Consider the following 19,055-nt stretch of genomic DNA (forward strand, 5'->3'; position numbering starts at 1 on the left):
AAAAAAAAAAGCAATCACGAGTCCTTGTCCTGCATCAGCTACTTGGCGGACACAAAAACAGAGAATAGCTTAGAAGCTAACTAACTGTGGCCTCAGTGACCATTCTCGTGCAGAAGCAGAGTGACCATTTTGGCCCGTAAATCAAAGTACTGCTGCTCTCTAGCCCAGGTGTAAAATGATGATGACTATCACATAGAGAGGCGTATATCTTGAAGAACAACTCTCGCTAGGTTCAGACCCATTAAGAGGCCACTGCCACCATCCCATTTTGAGCCTGTAGAGCTGGCTCAGGCACCTCTTGTCCTATCTCCTAATGTGCTGGATTAGAGTTCTGGGCCATGGACCTAGCTCATCCCCCATCTTGTCACACTGGCATCTATCACCTGCCCCCAGCTCTGTCCAGTTGGCTCAGATCAGTGGGGCTGATGGCCTATCAGCAAGAACATGGCCTCTGATATGGTCACCACAGCTCCTGGCTTGGCTCCCCTCATGATACATCCTGACATAAGAGCTGAATAATAAGCCAGATGCATCTACAGCTTAAAAGCCAGAATGATACTTTTTGGTCCCATCATCTGGTTGGATGAGTACCTGCCAGGAGTTATCTGAATACAATTGCTGGTCTAGGGCTCAGGGCTGACTCGATAATTTTTCAAGGACTCTCCTCTCTCTATTTTGTTATTTTTCTTCTAATGTATTAAGCTCACATTCATTCTGAAGATCAATTGTGTTCACCATAAATATTGAATTATTGGGAATCTTCCAAGTTGTCTGCCAGAGGACCTTGCTTGTGCAGGTCCTCACAAGTTCAGCTAGGAATATGCATCTGAGGATATCACATCCAAAGGAAGAAGAGCCCGTAAAAACTAGAAATGCTAAATGACTTATTTACATCCCTTAAAAGTTGCAAAACACTCGACTTTAACCAAAAACAAAAATAAAAACCTGCGGAAATTATTTTTTGGCTTTGCAGCCTCAGTAGACAAAGGTTTTTGGCTCTACAACCTCTTCTCAAAAAAACCCCCATCCTATTGATTCTAATTCTTCATCACCTTGAAATACATGTAGGTTATTCATTACATGAGCAAGCGGATTTCAGAAGGCTACTGAGGGAGGATTCTCTGCTCCCATGAGATTATGGTTTTCATACATGGGTTGCACTGTGACAAGCAAATATGCACTGTGCAGAGAAGAATAAAATGAGATTGCTCAACTGTTCAGATGTTAATTCATTCTCATAATTGCCTGAAAATCTCATTGACCTATTCTTCCAAGATTCACACCTCTTTCATTGTATGTGCTAAAGAGAGAAAAAGAAGAATGCAGTTGTCAATAGCTGTCAATTTCCTTGAATGGCAGTGAAAAAGCTGAGAACTCCTGTTGGATGCAGTTAATTTAGTAAACTAGGAATTGGTACCTAATTTGTCTAAACTTTCAGAAGTACTTGGGTTGCATGGGAATTTGGTTGTCATACTGTTTAATCAACTCAGATTTTATTAAGTGCTCAGCTCATACTTCTGGAAAACCACATTTGTTACATAACCAAAACTGGGCATACTGAAATGGAGATGTTTCAGTCACATTCAGCTTTCTGAATATTGAGAAGATCCATTTAGACTATACTAAGGGAAACAAACATAATTACTTCCAGACTTATAGAGGAAACTGGAGTTTACCTAGCAGTTTAATTTTACTCCTGACTTCATTAGGCCCAAAACTTCAACCAGATTCCAATTTTGTGAAGAATGTATTACAAAACAATCAAATAAACAAAACAACAAGAGCAAAAACCCATTGTTTTGGTTGAGTCAAAAAGGGAATTAACAAGCAAACCAGTGATAATAGGTTCATACCTGAACTCAGTGTCAATATAACATTTCATTTAAAACTAACTTCAGAGCCAGTCTTTGAGGAGCTGCTGGGAAATAGCACCTGCATGACCTGTTCAGCCCTTCTCACTCATTCAGTGCCAGAACATAGGGAGAACACTCAGTGCTATTACTCGGGAGGTGATTTGTTGGGTTGTCTGGTATCAACATTCCTGCATTCAGCAAAAGGTATTTGAAATCACTGATCGTTCTTTTGACTGGGTGGTTTGAGGACACAATTGCCTCAAGATGTGGGAACGCAGCAAAAGGGTAAGAGGTAATGTTCAGAAATCAAATTTCTGAAAGAATCTAGAAAAAATGTCTTTACCAGGAGGGAGAAAAGTAAAGGAAGAGGTTGCCCAGAGAAATTGTTGGAGAGACAGCCCTGAGCAAACTGATCTAGCCCTGAAGCTAGAGTAGCCTTCAAACAAAACTTCATATTCTTTTTAGACTCAGTTTTGATCTTTTTGCCTGTGGAGAATGCTGTAGACAGCAATAAACCATTCTGTTATTTCACTGCCTTCCAACACTTGCTGTCTGATATCACTTTCTTGTTTTATCTCTACCTGCTCCTCGTGGCATAAAGCTCCTTGTCAGAGACCTTGGAAGATAACTACACAAAGGAAAATTTCCTAATACGGACATTTTCTGAGAGATGCATGTGTTAAGGGAATTGCTTTCCAGCAACATTCCTCTCTACAGATAACATGTGACTCTACACAGCCCCTCTAATTCTGCATTTTTGCATGTTTGAGGCCTGTTCCTGCCTGCACAGAAAGCGGCCATTTTGTTGGCCTACTGTGGGTCTGATGCAAAAAGTGGGGTGATCCCTCAAAAAAAGTGTGCGTTCTTTTCAGAGGTGACTTTCCAGGACTAAAATTAATGTGTCTTAGAAAGTTAAATTTCTTCTGCTTGAAAGTATGTACATGAGTGATGTACATGAGTGTTACCAAGCCACACCTCATTCCTGTAGCTTAGTTCTTTTTCTGGTCTGCTAGGCAGTCATAGTAATTACTGAGGAACACTACAGGTTTTTACAGGTACTGACTAATAGATAAACCAACTCAGACAAGAGCTTTTTCTTTTCAACTGTTTTAAATCATTGCACTGAGCTTTGATTGTCAAGTCAAACACACAAATTGTGCATTCTTGTTCCTGCAAACAGAATAAAGACAAACATTTGGTGCCAGGTGAATTCAATTTCATTTCAGTATCAAAGGATTTGCTAAAATAAATTTTATGAATGTGGCACCAAATACAAAGGCTCTGAGGATTAGTCCACAGCATTTGGATAAACCAGTGAAATTACAACATCTGATACACAGCCCACAGGCAGTTACATCTGTGAAGACAATGATGGATACCTCAGAGATTTCTTCATTTGTGGACGTGAGTGGAGTCCAGCAGTGCAGCATCTTCAGTCTTCTACATTTGGTTTGGGAAATAGTAACTTGCACATTTTCAGCAGCTTTATTTGAGCCCTCCCTAATAAGTAGCAGAAAACAGTATTAGGTCATGGCTGGCTTTTCAAACACAGTCTTATGAGAAACACAGCCCTTTCAGAAACTGAAGGCTGATTCCACTTCTGGACTAAAGAGCCACCCTTGTGTTGCAAATCCGAGCCAGAGCACTTTAATCTAGATGGGGCACTTACCTCTGAAAAGCAGCCGATAGCATGAGGCGGCTCACATATGGAATATATAGGTTATCTAGTATGAGTTGATGTTGATGTCCAGGTATGCACCATGCTGAATAGTTTTGGTTGCATGCCTGGAATAGATAGGCTCACAGCAGAAACTGGGATTAACATAGAAATGCACCTAATTATAGGCTGTGCGTGTGTCAAGCAAAGTAAGTGGCTCTACTTTTGAGATTAGTGTCATTTCAGATTCGCCGTGAAGCAGCTCTATTAAGATTATACTATCAACCTTCACCAATTCATGTATCTATTAATTAGCTAGCAAACAGTAACTCAAAAAAGACATACCAGTGACAAAATAACAGCAGCACTGTACCAGCCACTTCTTATGTGTTTTCTAAACAAAATCCCCCAAGTTCTCATGTTGCGTCATAATTTCTGGGCATCAGGGAAACTCCTGAGCAATTCTTGGTGGCAAGTGTCTGTTTGCTTTGAGTGAGTCACTACCATTGCAGGGCACCTGCCTTTCTCCACTGAGAGTGACCCACAGCTGCCATCACACTGAGTTATGTGAAAGGAACAGAGGAATCTTAAGTGGCACCTTGCTTAAGAGGCACCTCTCTTTCGATGACTTGTTCTGGGGTGTTCTCATCTCTTCTTAGGAAGTCCCATGCTTCACTGGGGTGTTGATGGCTTGAGGAAGGACATCTGCCTGCGGAGTCCACCAGCTCACATGCCCAGCGAAGGGGAGGAGTGCCTGGCTTTCTTCTCCCTTCTCCTGAGTCCATGTTTATTGAGGTGGCTACCTCATGATGGCTGTATAATCACGGAGACAGGGACACACATCTTTCAGTTCCACAGGAGCCACCCACCTACTGGGTTACAGTCACATTCACCCAGTGAGCCCAGCAATGCCTCCACACAGAGCTGAGCATCTCATGAGCTCAAAGGGAAAGAATGCAAGCACCAATGGTCACATGCCAAGCACTATCAGTATTTTATTGGTCTAATTTCCAAGAAAGTTGGAAAACAGTCCGAAGAAGAAATGCAGAGCATAATCTCCATAATTTATGAATGATAATCAATAATCTTAACTTTTGATTTGTACACGATTTTGATAGAAGGCTGACCAAAATTTCTGACTGCATTTTGAAGGATGCTATTGAAAATGTGTAAATCATAATATGCCTGAATTATCACATTCATATCACTGAACACAATTCAGAAGCTTCTCCTAAGAATGCTGATCTCTGTCCTATGATTCCAGCCTCCTGGCTATTATTAGAACTTGTGATAATCATCATTCTTGCCTTGAGATCGGAGGAGTTAAGTCCCCAGAACATGGAATGTGTCTAAATAATTTATTGCAAGGAAATACAAGCTTCAAATATGTAGAGGACTTTCTATATATAGCACTCTGGAAATATTGTGTTCAGTACATTTCTCATCCATAGAAAGTAAATATGTATCTGCAATTAGTCCAAAGATTTAATTTTGCAGCAACGAGAGAATTTTAGAGTCTGCATTCATATGAAACTATTTTTTTCTATATAGTCTGAACACTGAGCAGTGTCTTCCTTACAGAACATATAATATTGTTTATGCCCTTCTCACTTGTGCAGTTCTTTGGTTTGTATGACGCTACAATTTTCCTTTCTTTGAATTTTTTTTCACATTAGGGGAGGGATGTTTTTTCTGCAAAACCTCCAGTGCATGCCATTTAAACATGACTCCTCCTGCTTTAAGATTTTCCACGAAGTGTTCACATTGAGAAGAATTTGTCTTCATTGATGGAAAGACTGGTGGTGACGCTCCACTTAACAGAAGGGAAATATTATATTATACTTCACTGACATGAAAGATTCCTTATGCTTCTTCCATCAATCAGAAACATTTTGACATTTCCCATCACCACAGCACAAAGATGTTCATTCTGGGAAATGCACGGAATATACTAATGAGAATGTTCAGACATCAGAGGAAGTATTTTTTCCCTCTGTAAAATGTCAGAGTTATTCTTGACCTAATATTACTGGGCCACAAAGAGAAAAAGTAAAAAAGTAAAAAGAAAAATTGCTTGTAAATAATAAGTCAGAAGGACCAAGCATGACATTTTAAAAGTTCAAATCCTTTCATCCTCAGTAATCATACTTTGCATTAAGGCCATTTACAAACAGTATTTGTCATATCACAGTGTACCAAACTGGCTTATTTTGTAGTAAATGCAATGACAAGCAAAACAGAGCTCACTGAGGTTTGCTTTCCATTTCCTCTTCTAACTTCTGTGCCATTCTAAACAAATGATGTGGTGGTGAGGTGAAGAGGACAGAGAAAAGCACCAGGGATCACCTGAAGGTCAATATACAGCAGGTCTCCTCGTATGAAATTTGCCGGAGTCACACTGGATTTCTATCCAACAAAACAAAGTTCTGCATAACAGAAGGGCAAAGTGTGAAACTGTTAAGAGATTCAGATACCAGGAAACTGCTTTTCAAGGTTCCCAAAAGCCAGCTCATTACAACATCAGATAATTGACTATTAGACAGATAAAACCCCTGGTTTTCAAAGCAGACATCAAGGAGCATGGCTTGGGCTCTGAAGCAAAAGGCACAACTCTCAAAACTGATCCTCAGTTTACATACATATAAAACACTTCTCTCTTTCCATGTATTTTATGGCGAGCTGTAAGAAACAGATAGCGTCTCATTTCCATTACAAAGCTCTGCCAGGAAGCTAATAACAGTCTGTTCCAGCTGAAGTGAGTAAAACCTGTTCTTCAAAAGAACTGAAAAAAAAAGAGAGAGAAATAAAAGAAAAAACACTGTCTACTTTCTGAATTCTGATTCACACACTGAGTAATGCACTTCCCTTTTCCCACTGTATGGTGCTCTGACATGATCGGTCCCTTTTCAGAACGACTGTTTGACCAAATCCATCACAAAGCTGCCTTCTCCCCTCTAGAGCTGCACCCATACAACTCAAGGATTGCCTCAGCCAGAAGCACTTTCACACAGTTGGAGCCAAAACCGCCTCAAGGAACACCTAAATCATTCTGGATGAAAGTCCTGACAATGCTTTTAATGGAGCCCAAATTTCCCTTCCCAATTGGCAACAAAGTGGCCAATCCAGGAGAATTTCCTTTTCCAGGAGGACTTCCTGAAAGCATGACACTGCCATGTGTCTGGTTGGACACATGCTGGGGGTCATAAAACACTCGGCCTCAGTATGTTTAATCTTGCATTACACTGACTTCCTATGTTTTCTTTTTCTTTCCTTATTTATTTATCTATTTATTTATTTATTTAATGTGTGGCTTTTTTTTTTTACTTATTTTCTCCACAACTGATGTATCAGATGAAGTCCCAGTAAAGAACTCAAAAAACATCTAATAAGGCTATTATCAAATTCTAAGGAACTAGCACCAGGAGTAAGAATAAAGAATACTTTGACAGAATCACAGAATGGCCAGGGTTGGAACTGACCTCAAGGATCATGAATCTCCAACCCTCCTGCCACATGCAGGGCCACCAACCTCCCCATTTAATACTATACCAGGCTGCCCAGGGCCCCATCCAATTTGGCCTTGAACACCTCTAGGGATGGGGCAAGAGGAACAGATCTATTCAGGATGGAAAGGCATTTTGACTTTCATGAGTTCCCTCATGTTGATGTTCCAACATTTTGGCTATTTGAGGTTGAGATGATCATAAAAAAAGTTTGTATAGAAATGCCCGCATTAGTTGAGAAATTTGTAATTAAAAAAAAATGTGTCAACATCTACAAATGCATAAAGAAGCAAATGTGTGGAAAGTCATCATCTAAAAAGGATCAGGTGTAAAAGTGTCAAGTGGGAATGAGAAAAAGATGTTCAGATCAAATGGATGAAATTGCTTCATTAAGCTTCGTGTCCTTCTGGCATTCCAAGACACTTTTTCTCAGGTGCTCTCAGACTGTATATACATCACTTTGAAAAGCTGAAAGAACTGCTGCTCTCTCACCACTCTTCTGTTATCCCCTCCCCACCCACACCATTCACAAAGCACAGCCTGTGTCCTCTCTCCCAAATGTGGTTTTAACAAAGCAGCATAAGGAAGTAGTAGGGTATTTTTTTGTTTACTTTCCTTCATTGAGATGTGGGTTTCTGACAACACTGTTGGACTTGTTTTGGGAGTCATCCACTATTCAGATTTGATCAAGCCTGTTGCATCCTGAAGCAATTGAGCAAAACAGAGTTATGGCTGCTGTAACCTAATCACAAGCAAAAACATGTAGGTGAGATGTAATTATCAAGAGTACCGCCATCTGATAATGTTTGCTGCAAGCAGAAAACTAAGACTGAAACCAGAAGAAATGTGTGAAAGATTTTTCTTTCTTTTCGAATTACTGACTAGTGACTTGCTTTTTAAGTTGCATCTCTTCTCCGCCAGGAAGTCTATCCTGAACATTTTTCTTCACTGAATGTTGGGTGTTGAATTTCTGTGTTCTCCTTCAACATTGGAAGTACTTCAGATCCAACTGATAAAATATCTGGAAAGGATGAGCGCAAGGGCTGGTTCATCAGGTATATGCCAAAGTTTGTCTGAAAAAAGCAAAATATTAATTGAGATGCGACTCATGCTAAAGTAATCTGATCTATAGAGGATGTCACAAACCAGATATGTTTAGAAAAATAATACTGCTTTAATAATAAGGATGTATGTGTGATCTTAATATTAATAAGGTTATTTTAACTAATTAACTATAATAGACTGGTAAACAAGAGCTAATGCCATGCTACTCAAGAAGAATACCTTCAGTAAGTGGATAAATAAATAGCATAGTACTTCATCATGGGTTTCACAGTATCGTGTATGTAATTCACACTCAATTAATGACTCTTCTGGCTTCCTGACAAATGTAGTTAATCCATTTTCACAAATAATGGCTAGGTAGCACCCAGAAGATACGTATGTTCAAGCAGTGAGGAAAACTCTTGCATTTCCTACAGTGAATTATTCACTTTTTAACAGAACTTGTCTAACCTTGATGAATCGCCCTTCATTTGTTTTTATCAATATTTTAGTATATTTTACAGAAAATATTCCAAAAGTTTGTTTTATCAGGACTGCCACTTGTCATCTGTCATTAGCTGTGATGCCATCTTACATGACCATTAGAAAAACTTAGGCAAGTGTCCTCATATTGCTGAATAATAAAGAAGAAAGAAGCAGGACAACTACTTCCCTTACTGACCATAAGCCTTTGCAGGCACTGAAAATCTGATCTGTGCTTCTGCACTCTTATGTATGGTTTTAATTTTAAGCACATTAGATGTTACAGTTAAGGCTGTGAACAGCTGGCTCTGACAAAAAAATGTCACAGTAAGACGTTTGGTGTGTTTCTGTGGTCTTGTTCCCTATCTGTGAAGAATATAGATATAAAATATCAGCAAGAAATAGTCTTTCAACCTCAGGATGACATTTTAGAAGAATTAGAAACAATAAGAAAATAATTGATATATAAAGTAAAAAGTAAATGAATGCTGGGGATCATGTTAAATTCAGAACTGATTTTTAGACTTCAGAATGTCTTTGTTCTTCAAACTGAAAAACTTAGAAAGCCAACATAAATTTTCTTGTCAATTTCTGAATAAAAGTATTTGGCTTTGGTAGGCTACAGTATTTTTTTTTGGTAGGCTACAGCCAAGCGTTCCATTATCAGTCACTCACAAATGTAAATTAAATAAAAAAGCAAATGTGATCCATTTGGTATGTCTGAACAAACACATTTTTAAAGCAAAACTCTAACATCCTTCTCCATTACCTGATTACATTTATTGCCATTGCTTAAATCAATGATCCCGAAATTGAGGGAATTACATTCACAGGAGGTTTAGAAAAATATTCTAGGTAAAAGGCATTGCAACAAATTAAAGATAACCAAATGTATTAGCTGAATCTAAGGGTACATATTTGATAGACATAAAATGAAAGCAGTATGTTTTCTCCATTTTTTGCACTATATAATCAAAGATACAGAAATGAGGTAACATGAAACAGCTTTTAGTCTTTGAAGAATGACTGAGATTTAAGGCTGAGGCCTACTCTCACGTAACAGTGTAAAGCAGGGAACTATCCAAACATTGCTTCAACATGGCTCTCTTTTCACTTGTAATCTTGAACACTAAGATAGCTCTCCGATAGACATTTTTTGGCTATTTCTGCTATTCCTTCATCTCGTGGGTACTCCACATATATGTTGCATGAGTTGAGCCTGATCAGTCCTATGCTACTAATGATGCTTTCTGGATACTGGTGTCTGCAATGAGGCTCACACCTGTGGATGTAGGGTAGATCCTATGGTCAGTGTTCCAGAATGCAATGCTGAGATATGACTACAGCACAGCAGGGTCCCAACCTAACAGCACAGTGACTGGGTTGGAACAACCACAACAGTGAAATGTTAAGTCAGTCACAGTTTCATCTGAAATCTTGAAATACATATTATCTTGTTCTTGTTTTTCTCTTCTTTGTCAACGGGCTTTGGTTTCTCCGTGGACATAATTGCTGTCTTTTTCATCCTTGTGTTCAACATCCTGGATTTAATTTCCTAATGTAGAGATGACAGTTGCCATAATTTAATTGCTGTAAAAAATCAGGTAATCATAAAACAAATACTGTAAAATGAATACTGGTCTATTCTACACCACATTTTAAACAGGAAAGATTTTTTAACATCGGTGTTAATGAACTGATTTCACACATGGGAATTTTTAACATATATTTATGGCACTGATTTTTTTACTTATCTTCTTGACTAAAATACATCTTGGCAGATTGTTCACTATGGATAATTTAGTTTGCCTTATTTTTGTTGCTTTGAATCATTTAACCATATTTTTTTTCTTAAAGCAATTTAAACCCTCTGTGATTATTTGAGAAAAGACAGATTGATAAATTTTATCTACAGCAGTTCTTAAATACTATTTTAATCCTGGTCATCAGTATTTTTCTACTCTGACTGGGCATGTCTTAGGACTTCTAAGCCTGGATGATGCCTGAGGAGTTTTCAAGGTGACACTGATACTGATGGTATAGAATCATAGAATCATAGAATCATCAAGATTGGAAAAGACCTAAAAGATCATCCAGTCCAACCGTTCACCTATTACCAATAGCTCCCACTAAACCATGTCCCTCAACACAACATCCAGTCTTTCCTTGAACACCCCCAGGGTCGGCGACTCCACTACCTCCCTGGACAGTCCATTCCATATACTTATTCCGTAAACTTATTTCATTATTATGCCTACTTAGATGAGGGTTTTCCTGTAATATCACTTGCTTTGCTGATATCTTTATTTTCTGAATGACCGGAATTTAGCCTGTGATTACCAGAAATTGATTTTGTATCTTTCAAGTACATTTCCTTGCTTTTCTACCAATTACAAATATTGACTTAGTACAAACCAAACAAACCCAAACAACCAAACAACCACAAAAACTGTGCATCCTGCCATTTGGGCTCTGCTTCAAGAGAAAGACAAAATTGACCATTCTCCAGTTTCAGTGCTGAAAAGAGAAACTTTCAGACACAGAGATTATAGCTTGAAGAGTCATTATGATGAACTGCATAATTCCTTTGTGTTGTCACTATCCTCTCCTGACTTCAAGGGCATCTATTCTGCTCACAGCTTCCCCAGAGCAGATGGTCAGACTGTGAGCTGTGCCACTCTGTCCATACAGGTGGCAGTAGGGGCCCTTCCTGCTGCTCTTAAACTTCATGTAAAGCTGCCCCATCAGTAAAACTGCAACACTTTACTGCTGGAATAAACAGATAAAACACCCTTATTCTTGCCAACAGTGAATCACATGATAGTCATCACACTCACTGAAAGGAGGAGTTATGAAATGCTGTCATTCTTGCACGTTGTTTCAAATACATTTACTGGAGCAACAATAAAAATATGCACTTCTAGGATATTTACTGACTGAGAAATTTCCTGGCTGTGGTATCCTTTTGTAGGATGAAATGTGAGGTGCTACACCTGACACAAGCTGCAATGTGATGCCCTTAAGATACAGCTCCTAAGCAATTGGTTAATTCAGACTAGCATCTGTTGGGGAAAGTGCCCTGCTAGAAGGTGTAATGAGCACATAAATGATACTGCATGCAAACACTTAGCTTTGGATGGATGAGCTCTGGATTTTGCCCCTGGATGTAGCTTTCAGCTGCTTTCTATCAACAGATATATTCACCTGTTCACTTCTGTTCATTTCATTCATATAACATAACCTACCTCTCTCACACAAAGGTGTAGAAAATGCAATGATTAAGCCAGAATTTTATTTATTTATTTTTTTTTAAATGTAAAGATATTCTTTTAGCTCTGGATTCACCAAAGCTCACTAGCCAGGTCTTACACAATAGGGGAGTGGAAGCACGTATTTTTGACACGCTGATTTTTCATACTGGAATGAAAGGAAGGTTTTAACTTGGTAGCCAAAAAAAAGACCAAACATCTTTTTTTACTGAAAATATCTGGAGAGCAGAAGTTTCTACTAAGAACTGATCTGCTTTTGCACTCTACCTTAAATAAATGAATTTCCCAATTCAGCCACCCCTGAGAAAAGAGAAGTATATTATTTCAGAGGTCTGCTAATTACGTACATCAATCAGTGTTTGCAAGCATTCCTGATCTTTGGACAGAAAGCATTGCAGAGTGCAAAGCAAAACAATGCATCAGATAAGAGAATTCACTTGCTCTCCTTGCTAAGCTTTCAGCAAGCAGTCCAAAGGTGCTGTATCTAATCCTGCAGGGATGGAAGCTCTCTCAGGCACAATGAGATACATAAAAGGGGATCAACAGCCCAGAGGGAAAAAACACAAACCTTTTAGTGTAGAAAGGCATATGCAACCATAATGGATTTCTCCTGATGCATAGCTATCCATATACTTATGTTGAGGCAGACTGCTAATGCTATTCCCTTTGCTACCTTGACAGCAAGTACCAGTTCACAGCACAGCTGCAAATCTACCCACAAGGCTTCCACTACTGTTAGCATTAAAGCGCATCTGAAAAACACAGAGGATGGGCAAGAATTCAGTGTTCTCTCCTTTCTGCCTGTGTTCCTTTTGCATTAGGTGGTGACGCATGTGAAACAGCATGTGGCTATTTTTACAGTATTTGCTTAATGCAGTTATCTAGCCTGTTGGAGCCTCCTGCCGTAACAGAGAGCTCTGCCACAGAAGGAAAGCTCGTTTTTCCCCTTCTCAGTCCAAAATTACAGAAGGAATTCTTAATGAACGTTTCTTCAGAACTGATGGCAATAGAATTTGAGTTCGCTTTGCAGAGGTGATTGCTTTTTATTTCAAACAATGCAAAAAAAGGTTTTGTAGAAAGTAGTTGGCTAGGCTTCATTGCTGTGCTGTATGCTTATTAGGAAACATGCAAACTGCTTGTGTGGCTAATTACAGTAGCTGGTTCTGACTTTCAGCAATAATCCATCCATGCAAAGCCTCAGTATTTCAGCTTGGAGCAGCACGTGCTCAGAGTCTCAGAGGAGTGGTGAAAAATATCATTTCAGAAGAAAATATTAACCCACCTCTGACAAGCCTTACTTTATTTATGTCATTCTTGAAGTTCATTAGCAGTATCCTTAACTTTCTGGAAATTAAGTAACTATAATGGCTTTTCAAAAATATCAGTTACACCAGTAATAGGAAATTAGCCTAAATTGTACTTGCTGCATTTGTTTGTTGTAGCTCGATTTGTGTTACTGACAGCTACGGAGAACAAACACTGCTAAATTCCTTCACTGAATCTGTGTTTAATGAAAAAAAATCTAAGGTGACGTCAGGTAGATGAATCCTCACCAGAAAAGCATTTGCTACAGACATAAGTCACCAAAGGATTAGCTCTGCAATTTAGCAAAGCCACAGGAACTCAATGTTTCTCCCTCCCCACTATTTACTGTGCAAGGTTTAGATGAACATCCTCTGCCAGTTCTGCTTAGCACACTGAGATGCCACAGTCCTCGGGTGCTGCTGACTGATAAGCAGCTGGTGACCATCACCCCACAGATGACTTGGAGGAGCGATGGCTATGATGTCTTCACAGACACATTCAGTTCAGATTACCTCACTTGGCTGTCAAGCATACCCAGAAGACTTGGCCCTGTGCAGAGCAGGGCATGTTCACAAGAGTCCTTCTGCCAGCAATGCTGAGAGTAATCTTTGGCTGAAAGCTGGGAAAAATAAAAAGCTGATGGCCTTGTTCTTTGCAGCATGGATATCTTTGCTCAGCTGAGAGAAGGGAAGCACTGCTCTCCTGTGAATAGCAGCATGGTGCTCTGCAGCGCCTTGCCATGCCCTGCTCCTTTTATTTGATGCCAGGTTCTCAAGAGGCTGGATTGCTTTCATTGCCTTAATTCTGTATGAATGAGTCCTGTGGTTCTAGGACAAGAAAGTCTTTGCATTACCAGAATTAATCTGAACGAAAGAGAAGTTCATCTCTGCTGTAGGAAACATGCAGAAGATGCTGCGCCTCTCCTGAGAATCTGTGTCTTTGAGGTGTCGCTGACACCAAACACAGATTACTGTCCTTCTACAGAGACTTTCAGTTATAATCTAGCAAAACCCATGCAGGAGAGAAAGCCCTCCCTGCCCCATGTGGCAGCTGGGCAGCATCCCAACCCAGAAAGCATCCCAGATGTTCTAGCTTTGATTCACCATGACTTAGAGAGATCTTAATCTCACGCTACCCACTACAATTAGGTTCTCATCTCACATGCAACATATACCTCTCAGAGAGCGGTGAGGTGCTGACACAGCTGCCCAGAGAAGCTGTGGGTGCCTCATCCCTGGAGGCATTCAAGGCCGGATTGGATGGAGCTCTGGGCAGCCTAATCTGGTGGGGGGCATCCCTGCCCATGGCAAGGAGTTGGAACTAGATGGTCTTTAAGGTCCCTCCCAACCCAAGCCATTCTGTGATTCTATGATATGTGCTGCAGCAATCAGGATGCCAGCCTGCTGTGCAGCCCCAAGCTGTCTCAGGCCAGCAGGAAGCAGTGCCAGCAAGCAGCTCGAACCACTCACCCCTCCCCACCTCACTTTGCACCAGGCAGCTGGCTTCCGGATGGAGCTGGCGGGGCTATTCCCCAAGGATAACACTCATTGAACATGTAGCTCTTTCTTTGCGTAGTGAGTCACTGAGACAAATCAATTTTGTTTTGTTTTGAAACAAAAAATGCATTATTTGCAACTTGCTTGTGCACCCTTTGGATGAATAATTTGCAACCTGTTCGTTATGTCTCTGTGCTGTGCACAGTCTCTGGTGTCTGGCTGCTATTGGCGAGGCTATTGGCACCGACTGCCTTCCCTTTTACAGGAGAAGCTTAACAGCAATCAGTGAATTCAGAGTAAGGATTTTCAGCTAAAAAATGCTTCTGAGATTTATGAAGCTTTTGGGATGCTGAACTAGCCATTGTCTGAGCACTCTCAGTTCCAAGAATTAATGCAGCCTGAAGAAACCCCAACAACTACAACCAAACGCCTGTTTCAGACCTATTCCTCACTCACTTTCCTGATCATCACTCTCCATTTGGATTATATTCGCGTCTGCTCTGGGTTACCTAAACCTTTTTTTCTCAGCAAGAATAATGTTTAGTCTCAAGAGCTAATTGTTTTGTCACAAGCACTTAGTGATTTTTCTGCACATTTCTCTTCTGGAATGACATCAACACACCGTCTCTTGTATTTTCCAAGACCAAAACAAACATGTTGTAAAGCAGTACATGCTGAGTAAAAGCAAGCACAGTGAAAACAATGCACATTTATAGTCAGTTTCTGAATAAGACATACATTGAGAGTTTTTTGGAAATAAGCCATATCATATCTGGGTTGTAAGTCCGTCCTCTTTTGACTGAAAAAACAAATGATAATGATTTAGCTGAAGAACTTAACAGTGAGTATTCTCTCAGCAGGTATTCCACTATGTATGCAATGCACTACATCTTTCTGTGCAGCTCTTCTAGAGCAATGTACTGACCTTTTTACCCCTGGCAGCAGACAGAGACTGCAGAAATTCTTTGTTTCGTTCCCCAGACTGTTGATCAATGCAGATTACTTGACATCTGGTACACGGACCCACAACCTGAAATTTCAGTTAAAGAAGGGTCACTGCTATATCAAAAGAGTACACCGTGGAACAGTACAAGCTTACGACCAGAATAATACTGTAAAAACACATCTTCCACTTCCATACTTTTCCTTTGTTTTTTTAGGCTTTAATTATGTAAGGGGTCAGTCCTTTTCACCTCATGTAGGTACATTTTCAAAGAGTCCACTTCCAAAGGTCTCGCTGAATTTGTAGCTCCTTTTTTCTTTTCTTTTCCCTTCCTTTTAAGGAAAGCTTTCCCAGAGAAATAAACATATTTGTATTTCCTGATAGCTTTACTTAATCTGTGAGCTGGCAGGACTACCTGCCCAAAGTAGAACCGAGTTTAAAGTTAAGCCAGGTCCTCAGGATTTACCCAGAAGAGGATTTTTTTTTCATTTTATTTTATTCTTTTGAACATGGGAAGCTCCATATAAACAAGCGGAACAATTCTTCACAATAAGGGAGTAACGCAGCAATCAAACAAGTTGCCCAGAGAGGTTGTGGAGTCTCCTTCCATGGAGATATTCAAGACCCATCTGGACATTTGCCTGTGCGACCTGTGGTAGGGAACCTGCTTTAGCAGGGGGGTTGGACATGATCTTTCGAGGTCCCTCTCAATGCCTGTGATTCTGTGATTCTGTGATTTTCTTGGAGCTAAACTAACAGGCTTTGGTTTACACTGTTTATGCACAGTTGAAATACACAGTATCCCTTATACTTTCTTATATGTATGGAACTTGTAGATAAACAGAATGTAAAATGTGAATTTTCACAAGTCTATCGTCAGAAAGGATACTGAGATCCGCAGATCTAACATCATATGTAATACAGAGCACTGTTCCTAAAGCTAATTCCTATTTGAAATAGGGTGCATTTTTAAGGTGGACAAAAAATCTGCCATGAATTACTTCTTCTAAAACATTCAAATGAAGAACAGTTTTGCTTACTACTGCATCCCAAGCTTTAGCAAAGCTCTGCATGTTAGAAAATAACTGTTCCTTAAAATACCTTAATATAAGCTTTCCAATTTTGTAGAATTTGTCATAAAATTTGAATAGGGCAAATAATTTAACCTTACACTGCAAATATTTCTATGTGCTGTTCTGAAGTGCTATTTTATTCCTTTGAGGTACACCTAGAACTGTTTGTACAACTCTTCAGTGTAGTCATTAAAACCACACATTTGTTTCTACTTTTTCACGATTTGCAACAACTTTAATATTTTATTTAAAGTAAAACAACACAAGAGAAGAAAATATTTTACTCCATTTTGCTTTGTTCAACACTATTCTACTGTGCTTCTGGCATCAAGCACCTGAAGAAATTTTTCCTGAATTTTCTTCAACTCACATTGCAGCTTACTGATCAAAGTACACACAAGAAAGGAGAAGATAAGTCATATTTTCTATCTTTACTGAAAAAATAGCTTTTCCATTTCTTAAAGTATGCTGACTAGAAACAACTAGGAATAATTTCTATCTCAGCTTCTAGATCTGGCCTTAGAACTTCTCATATTCACACCCTTCATTATCATTCCTTAGCAAACAATGAACTGCTGTTTCACATCCTTGGCAATGCATTTACAAATATATATTTCATATCTAAGAACGAGGTAAATTCAATACAACATGTAACAAATATATTCATCTTTTCCTTAGGTTTCATGTGTAGCTTCTTCATGGACCTTTGCTTACATTTTTTCTAAAAAGTATTTCCTTGCCAACAGAGTCCGACTTGTTAGCATATTCCTTACAGTACAAAGCACATCACATTATGAGGTATGATATGAAGCATAATGTAAGAAACAACCTTACCTAAGGCTAGACTTAGAAACACGTCTTGAATGGAGATTGAGATGCATACACCAGAGGGCAACGGACAGTGATCACTCACTGGTATTCATGTCCAGGCTTCTGGCAATCAGTACAGCGACTGATGTGCAGCAATCTGAGACTGCATTTAGATTATCATACTTGAGAGCAACTAGTATATGCCTGCTCAGTATTTGCTGCAAACCCTCCTTTAAAAAAGTGATTATTTTTTTCCTCAGCTGGATGGAGATGAGAAATGTTATGAATTACGAAATTCAGAAAAAAAAAAAAAGGGATGGAGAAATACGTCAAAACCACTCAGTCACCTTGCAGCATGTTTGCCAGGGGTCACAGCATGGTTTTTTAGCACTTCATAGATTTCACCTGTACGCATTGTGTTGCCCATGTTCAAGTCAAAGCTTTGCAAGAATTGCTCAATCTCCAGGGGCCAAAATGCTTTGTGACAGAACAGGAATTTAGACAATGGAGATAAGTTTGCACCTGGAATCGCAGAGAACCTATTGAGATCTCAGCCCACTCTTCTTCTTCAAAGGATTCTGGTGTACTGATGACAATGTTGGCACGGAAACGTCGGATTAATTCCTCTATTTCCAATGGCTCTTTCAATCTATATCACAGAGTTCACAATGGAAGATAAAAAGCAAGCTCAGTTAATGTGTTCTGCAATAGTTCTGCACTAGATTTTTGAGCTGTAAGAAGCTAGTGGCTAATAGATTTCATCAAATGTTTTTCCAGATTAACTTGAATCAAGTTTTATTACAAAGGTAATAAAAGAGGCACAAAATATTCTACTATAACTTGTAATCAACTGGGTGGCTTCTTCAGAGCTGTAACTCTGTAAAGTACTGTAAAGAAGGCAGGAAAACATTCAGCAATTAAAAACAATGCATATGAAAAAAACTTCTTTACTACTTACATTTAACAATAATGGTAGCAAATTAAAAGTTCTTTTGACGAAGTTATGATCTGACTGATTAAATGCTTCTAACAAGAAAGCAAATACAAGCATATTCTGCACATGCTGTAGTTGAAAAAGGGACAAAATCAGCAGATGCTCAAGGCCAGTAAAGGCATTTTATGAGAGATGTATTCCTCGTATTATTATTTGTCTGTAGGCTGCAGCAGATTGCACCAAATGACAGATGTTTAGAACAAAAATTAATCTGTGTGAGGAGAAATCTCCACCTCCTCACAAGCATTAGAACTGCCAGAGTGTAGATTTGTGTCAGTGCTAAGAACATATATGTGGGAGACAGAGCAGCAGACTGCATACAAATATCAGAAAGCTGGCTGCACCTTTGAATTCTTCATTCTCCTTCCAAAGGAGAATTCTACCAGTACCATAAAAAATGACAGCCCTAAAATTTGTGAGGGAGGTTCTCTGAGTACTACTGTTAATGGGAAAGAGCATTTCATTTTGCATTAGCCATGGTGGACATGAACAACTTTCAATGTTTTATCAGCTGTGTTCTGAGAACTTTTGGATATGACATGCTCCAGCAGAGATCATAACTTGGGTAAGTAGTGACAAAGATATTTCTCTAGAAAAAAAAGTTTTAAAAAAGGAGAAATGTTTT

General features: G+C 39.3%; 1 protein-coding gene across 6 annotated transcripts in view; it reads right to left on the minus strand.

Annotated features, from left to right (window-relative positions):
- Positions 1-4,480: 4,480 nt before the first annotated feature.
- Positions 4,481-19,055, minus strand: part of MOCOS (molybdenum cofactor sulfurase) — a 213,503-nt gene continuing 198,928 nt past the window's right edge. For 5 of the 6 annotated variants that reach the window (XM_019613877.2, XM_019613876.2, XM_019613874.2 and 2 more), the window contains 3 exons: positions 17,959-18,085; positions 15,536-15,640; positions 4,481-8,086 (listed from right to left, as the gene is read on the minus strand). In XM_019613877.2, coding sequence (XP_019469422.1) covers positions 7,940-8,086; positions 15,536-15,640; positions 17,959-18,085 — 379 coding nt within the window. In that variant the 3' untranslated portion in view covers positions 4,481-7,939. Of the gene's footprint in view, positions 8,087-9,275; positions 10,096-15,535; positions 15,641-17,958; positions 18,086-19,055 lie in introns of those variants that run through there. The other variant, XM_031552801.1, reaches the window with a different exon arrangement.

The sequence above is a fragment of the Meleagris gallopavo genome, chromosome 3 (assembly GCF_000146605.3).
Source record: "Meleagris gallopavo isolate NT-WF06-2002-E0010 breed Aviagen turkey brand Nicholas breeding stock chromosome 3, Turkey_5.1, whole genome shotgun sequence".
Taxonomy (NCBI): Eukaryota; Metazoa; Chordata; class Aves; order Galliformes; family Phasianidae; genus Meleagris; species Meleagris gallopavo.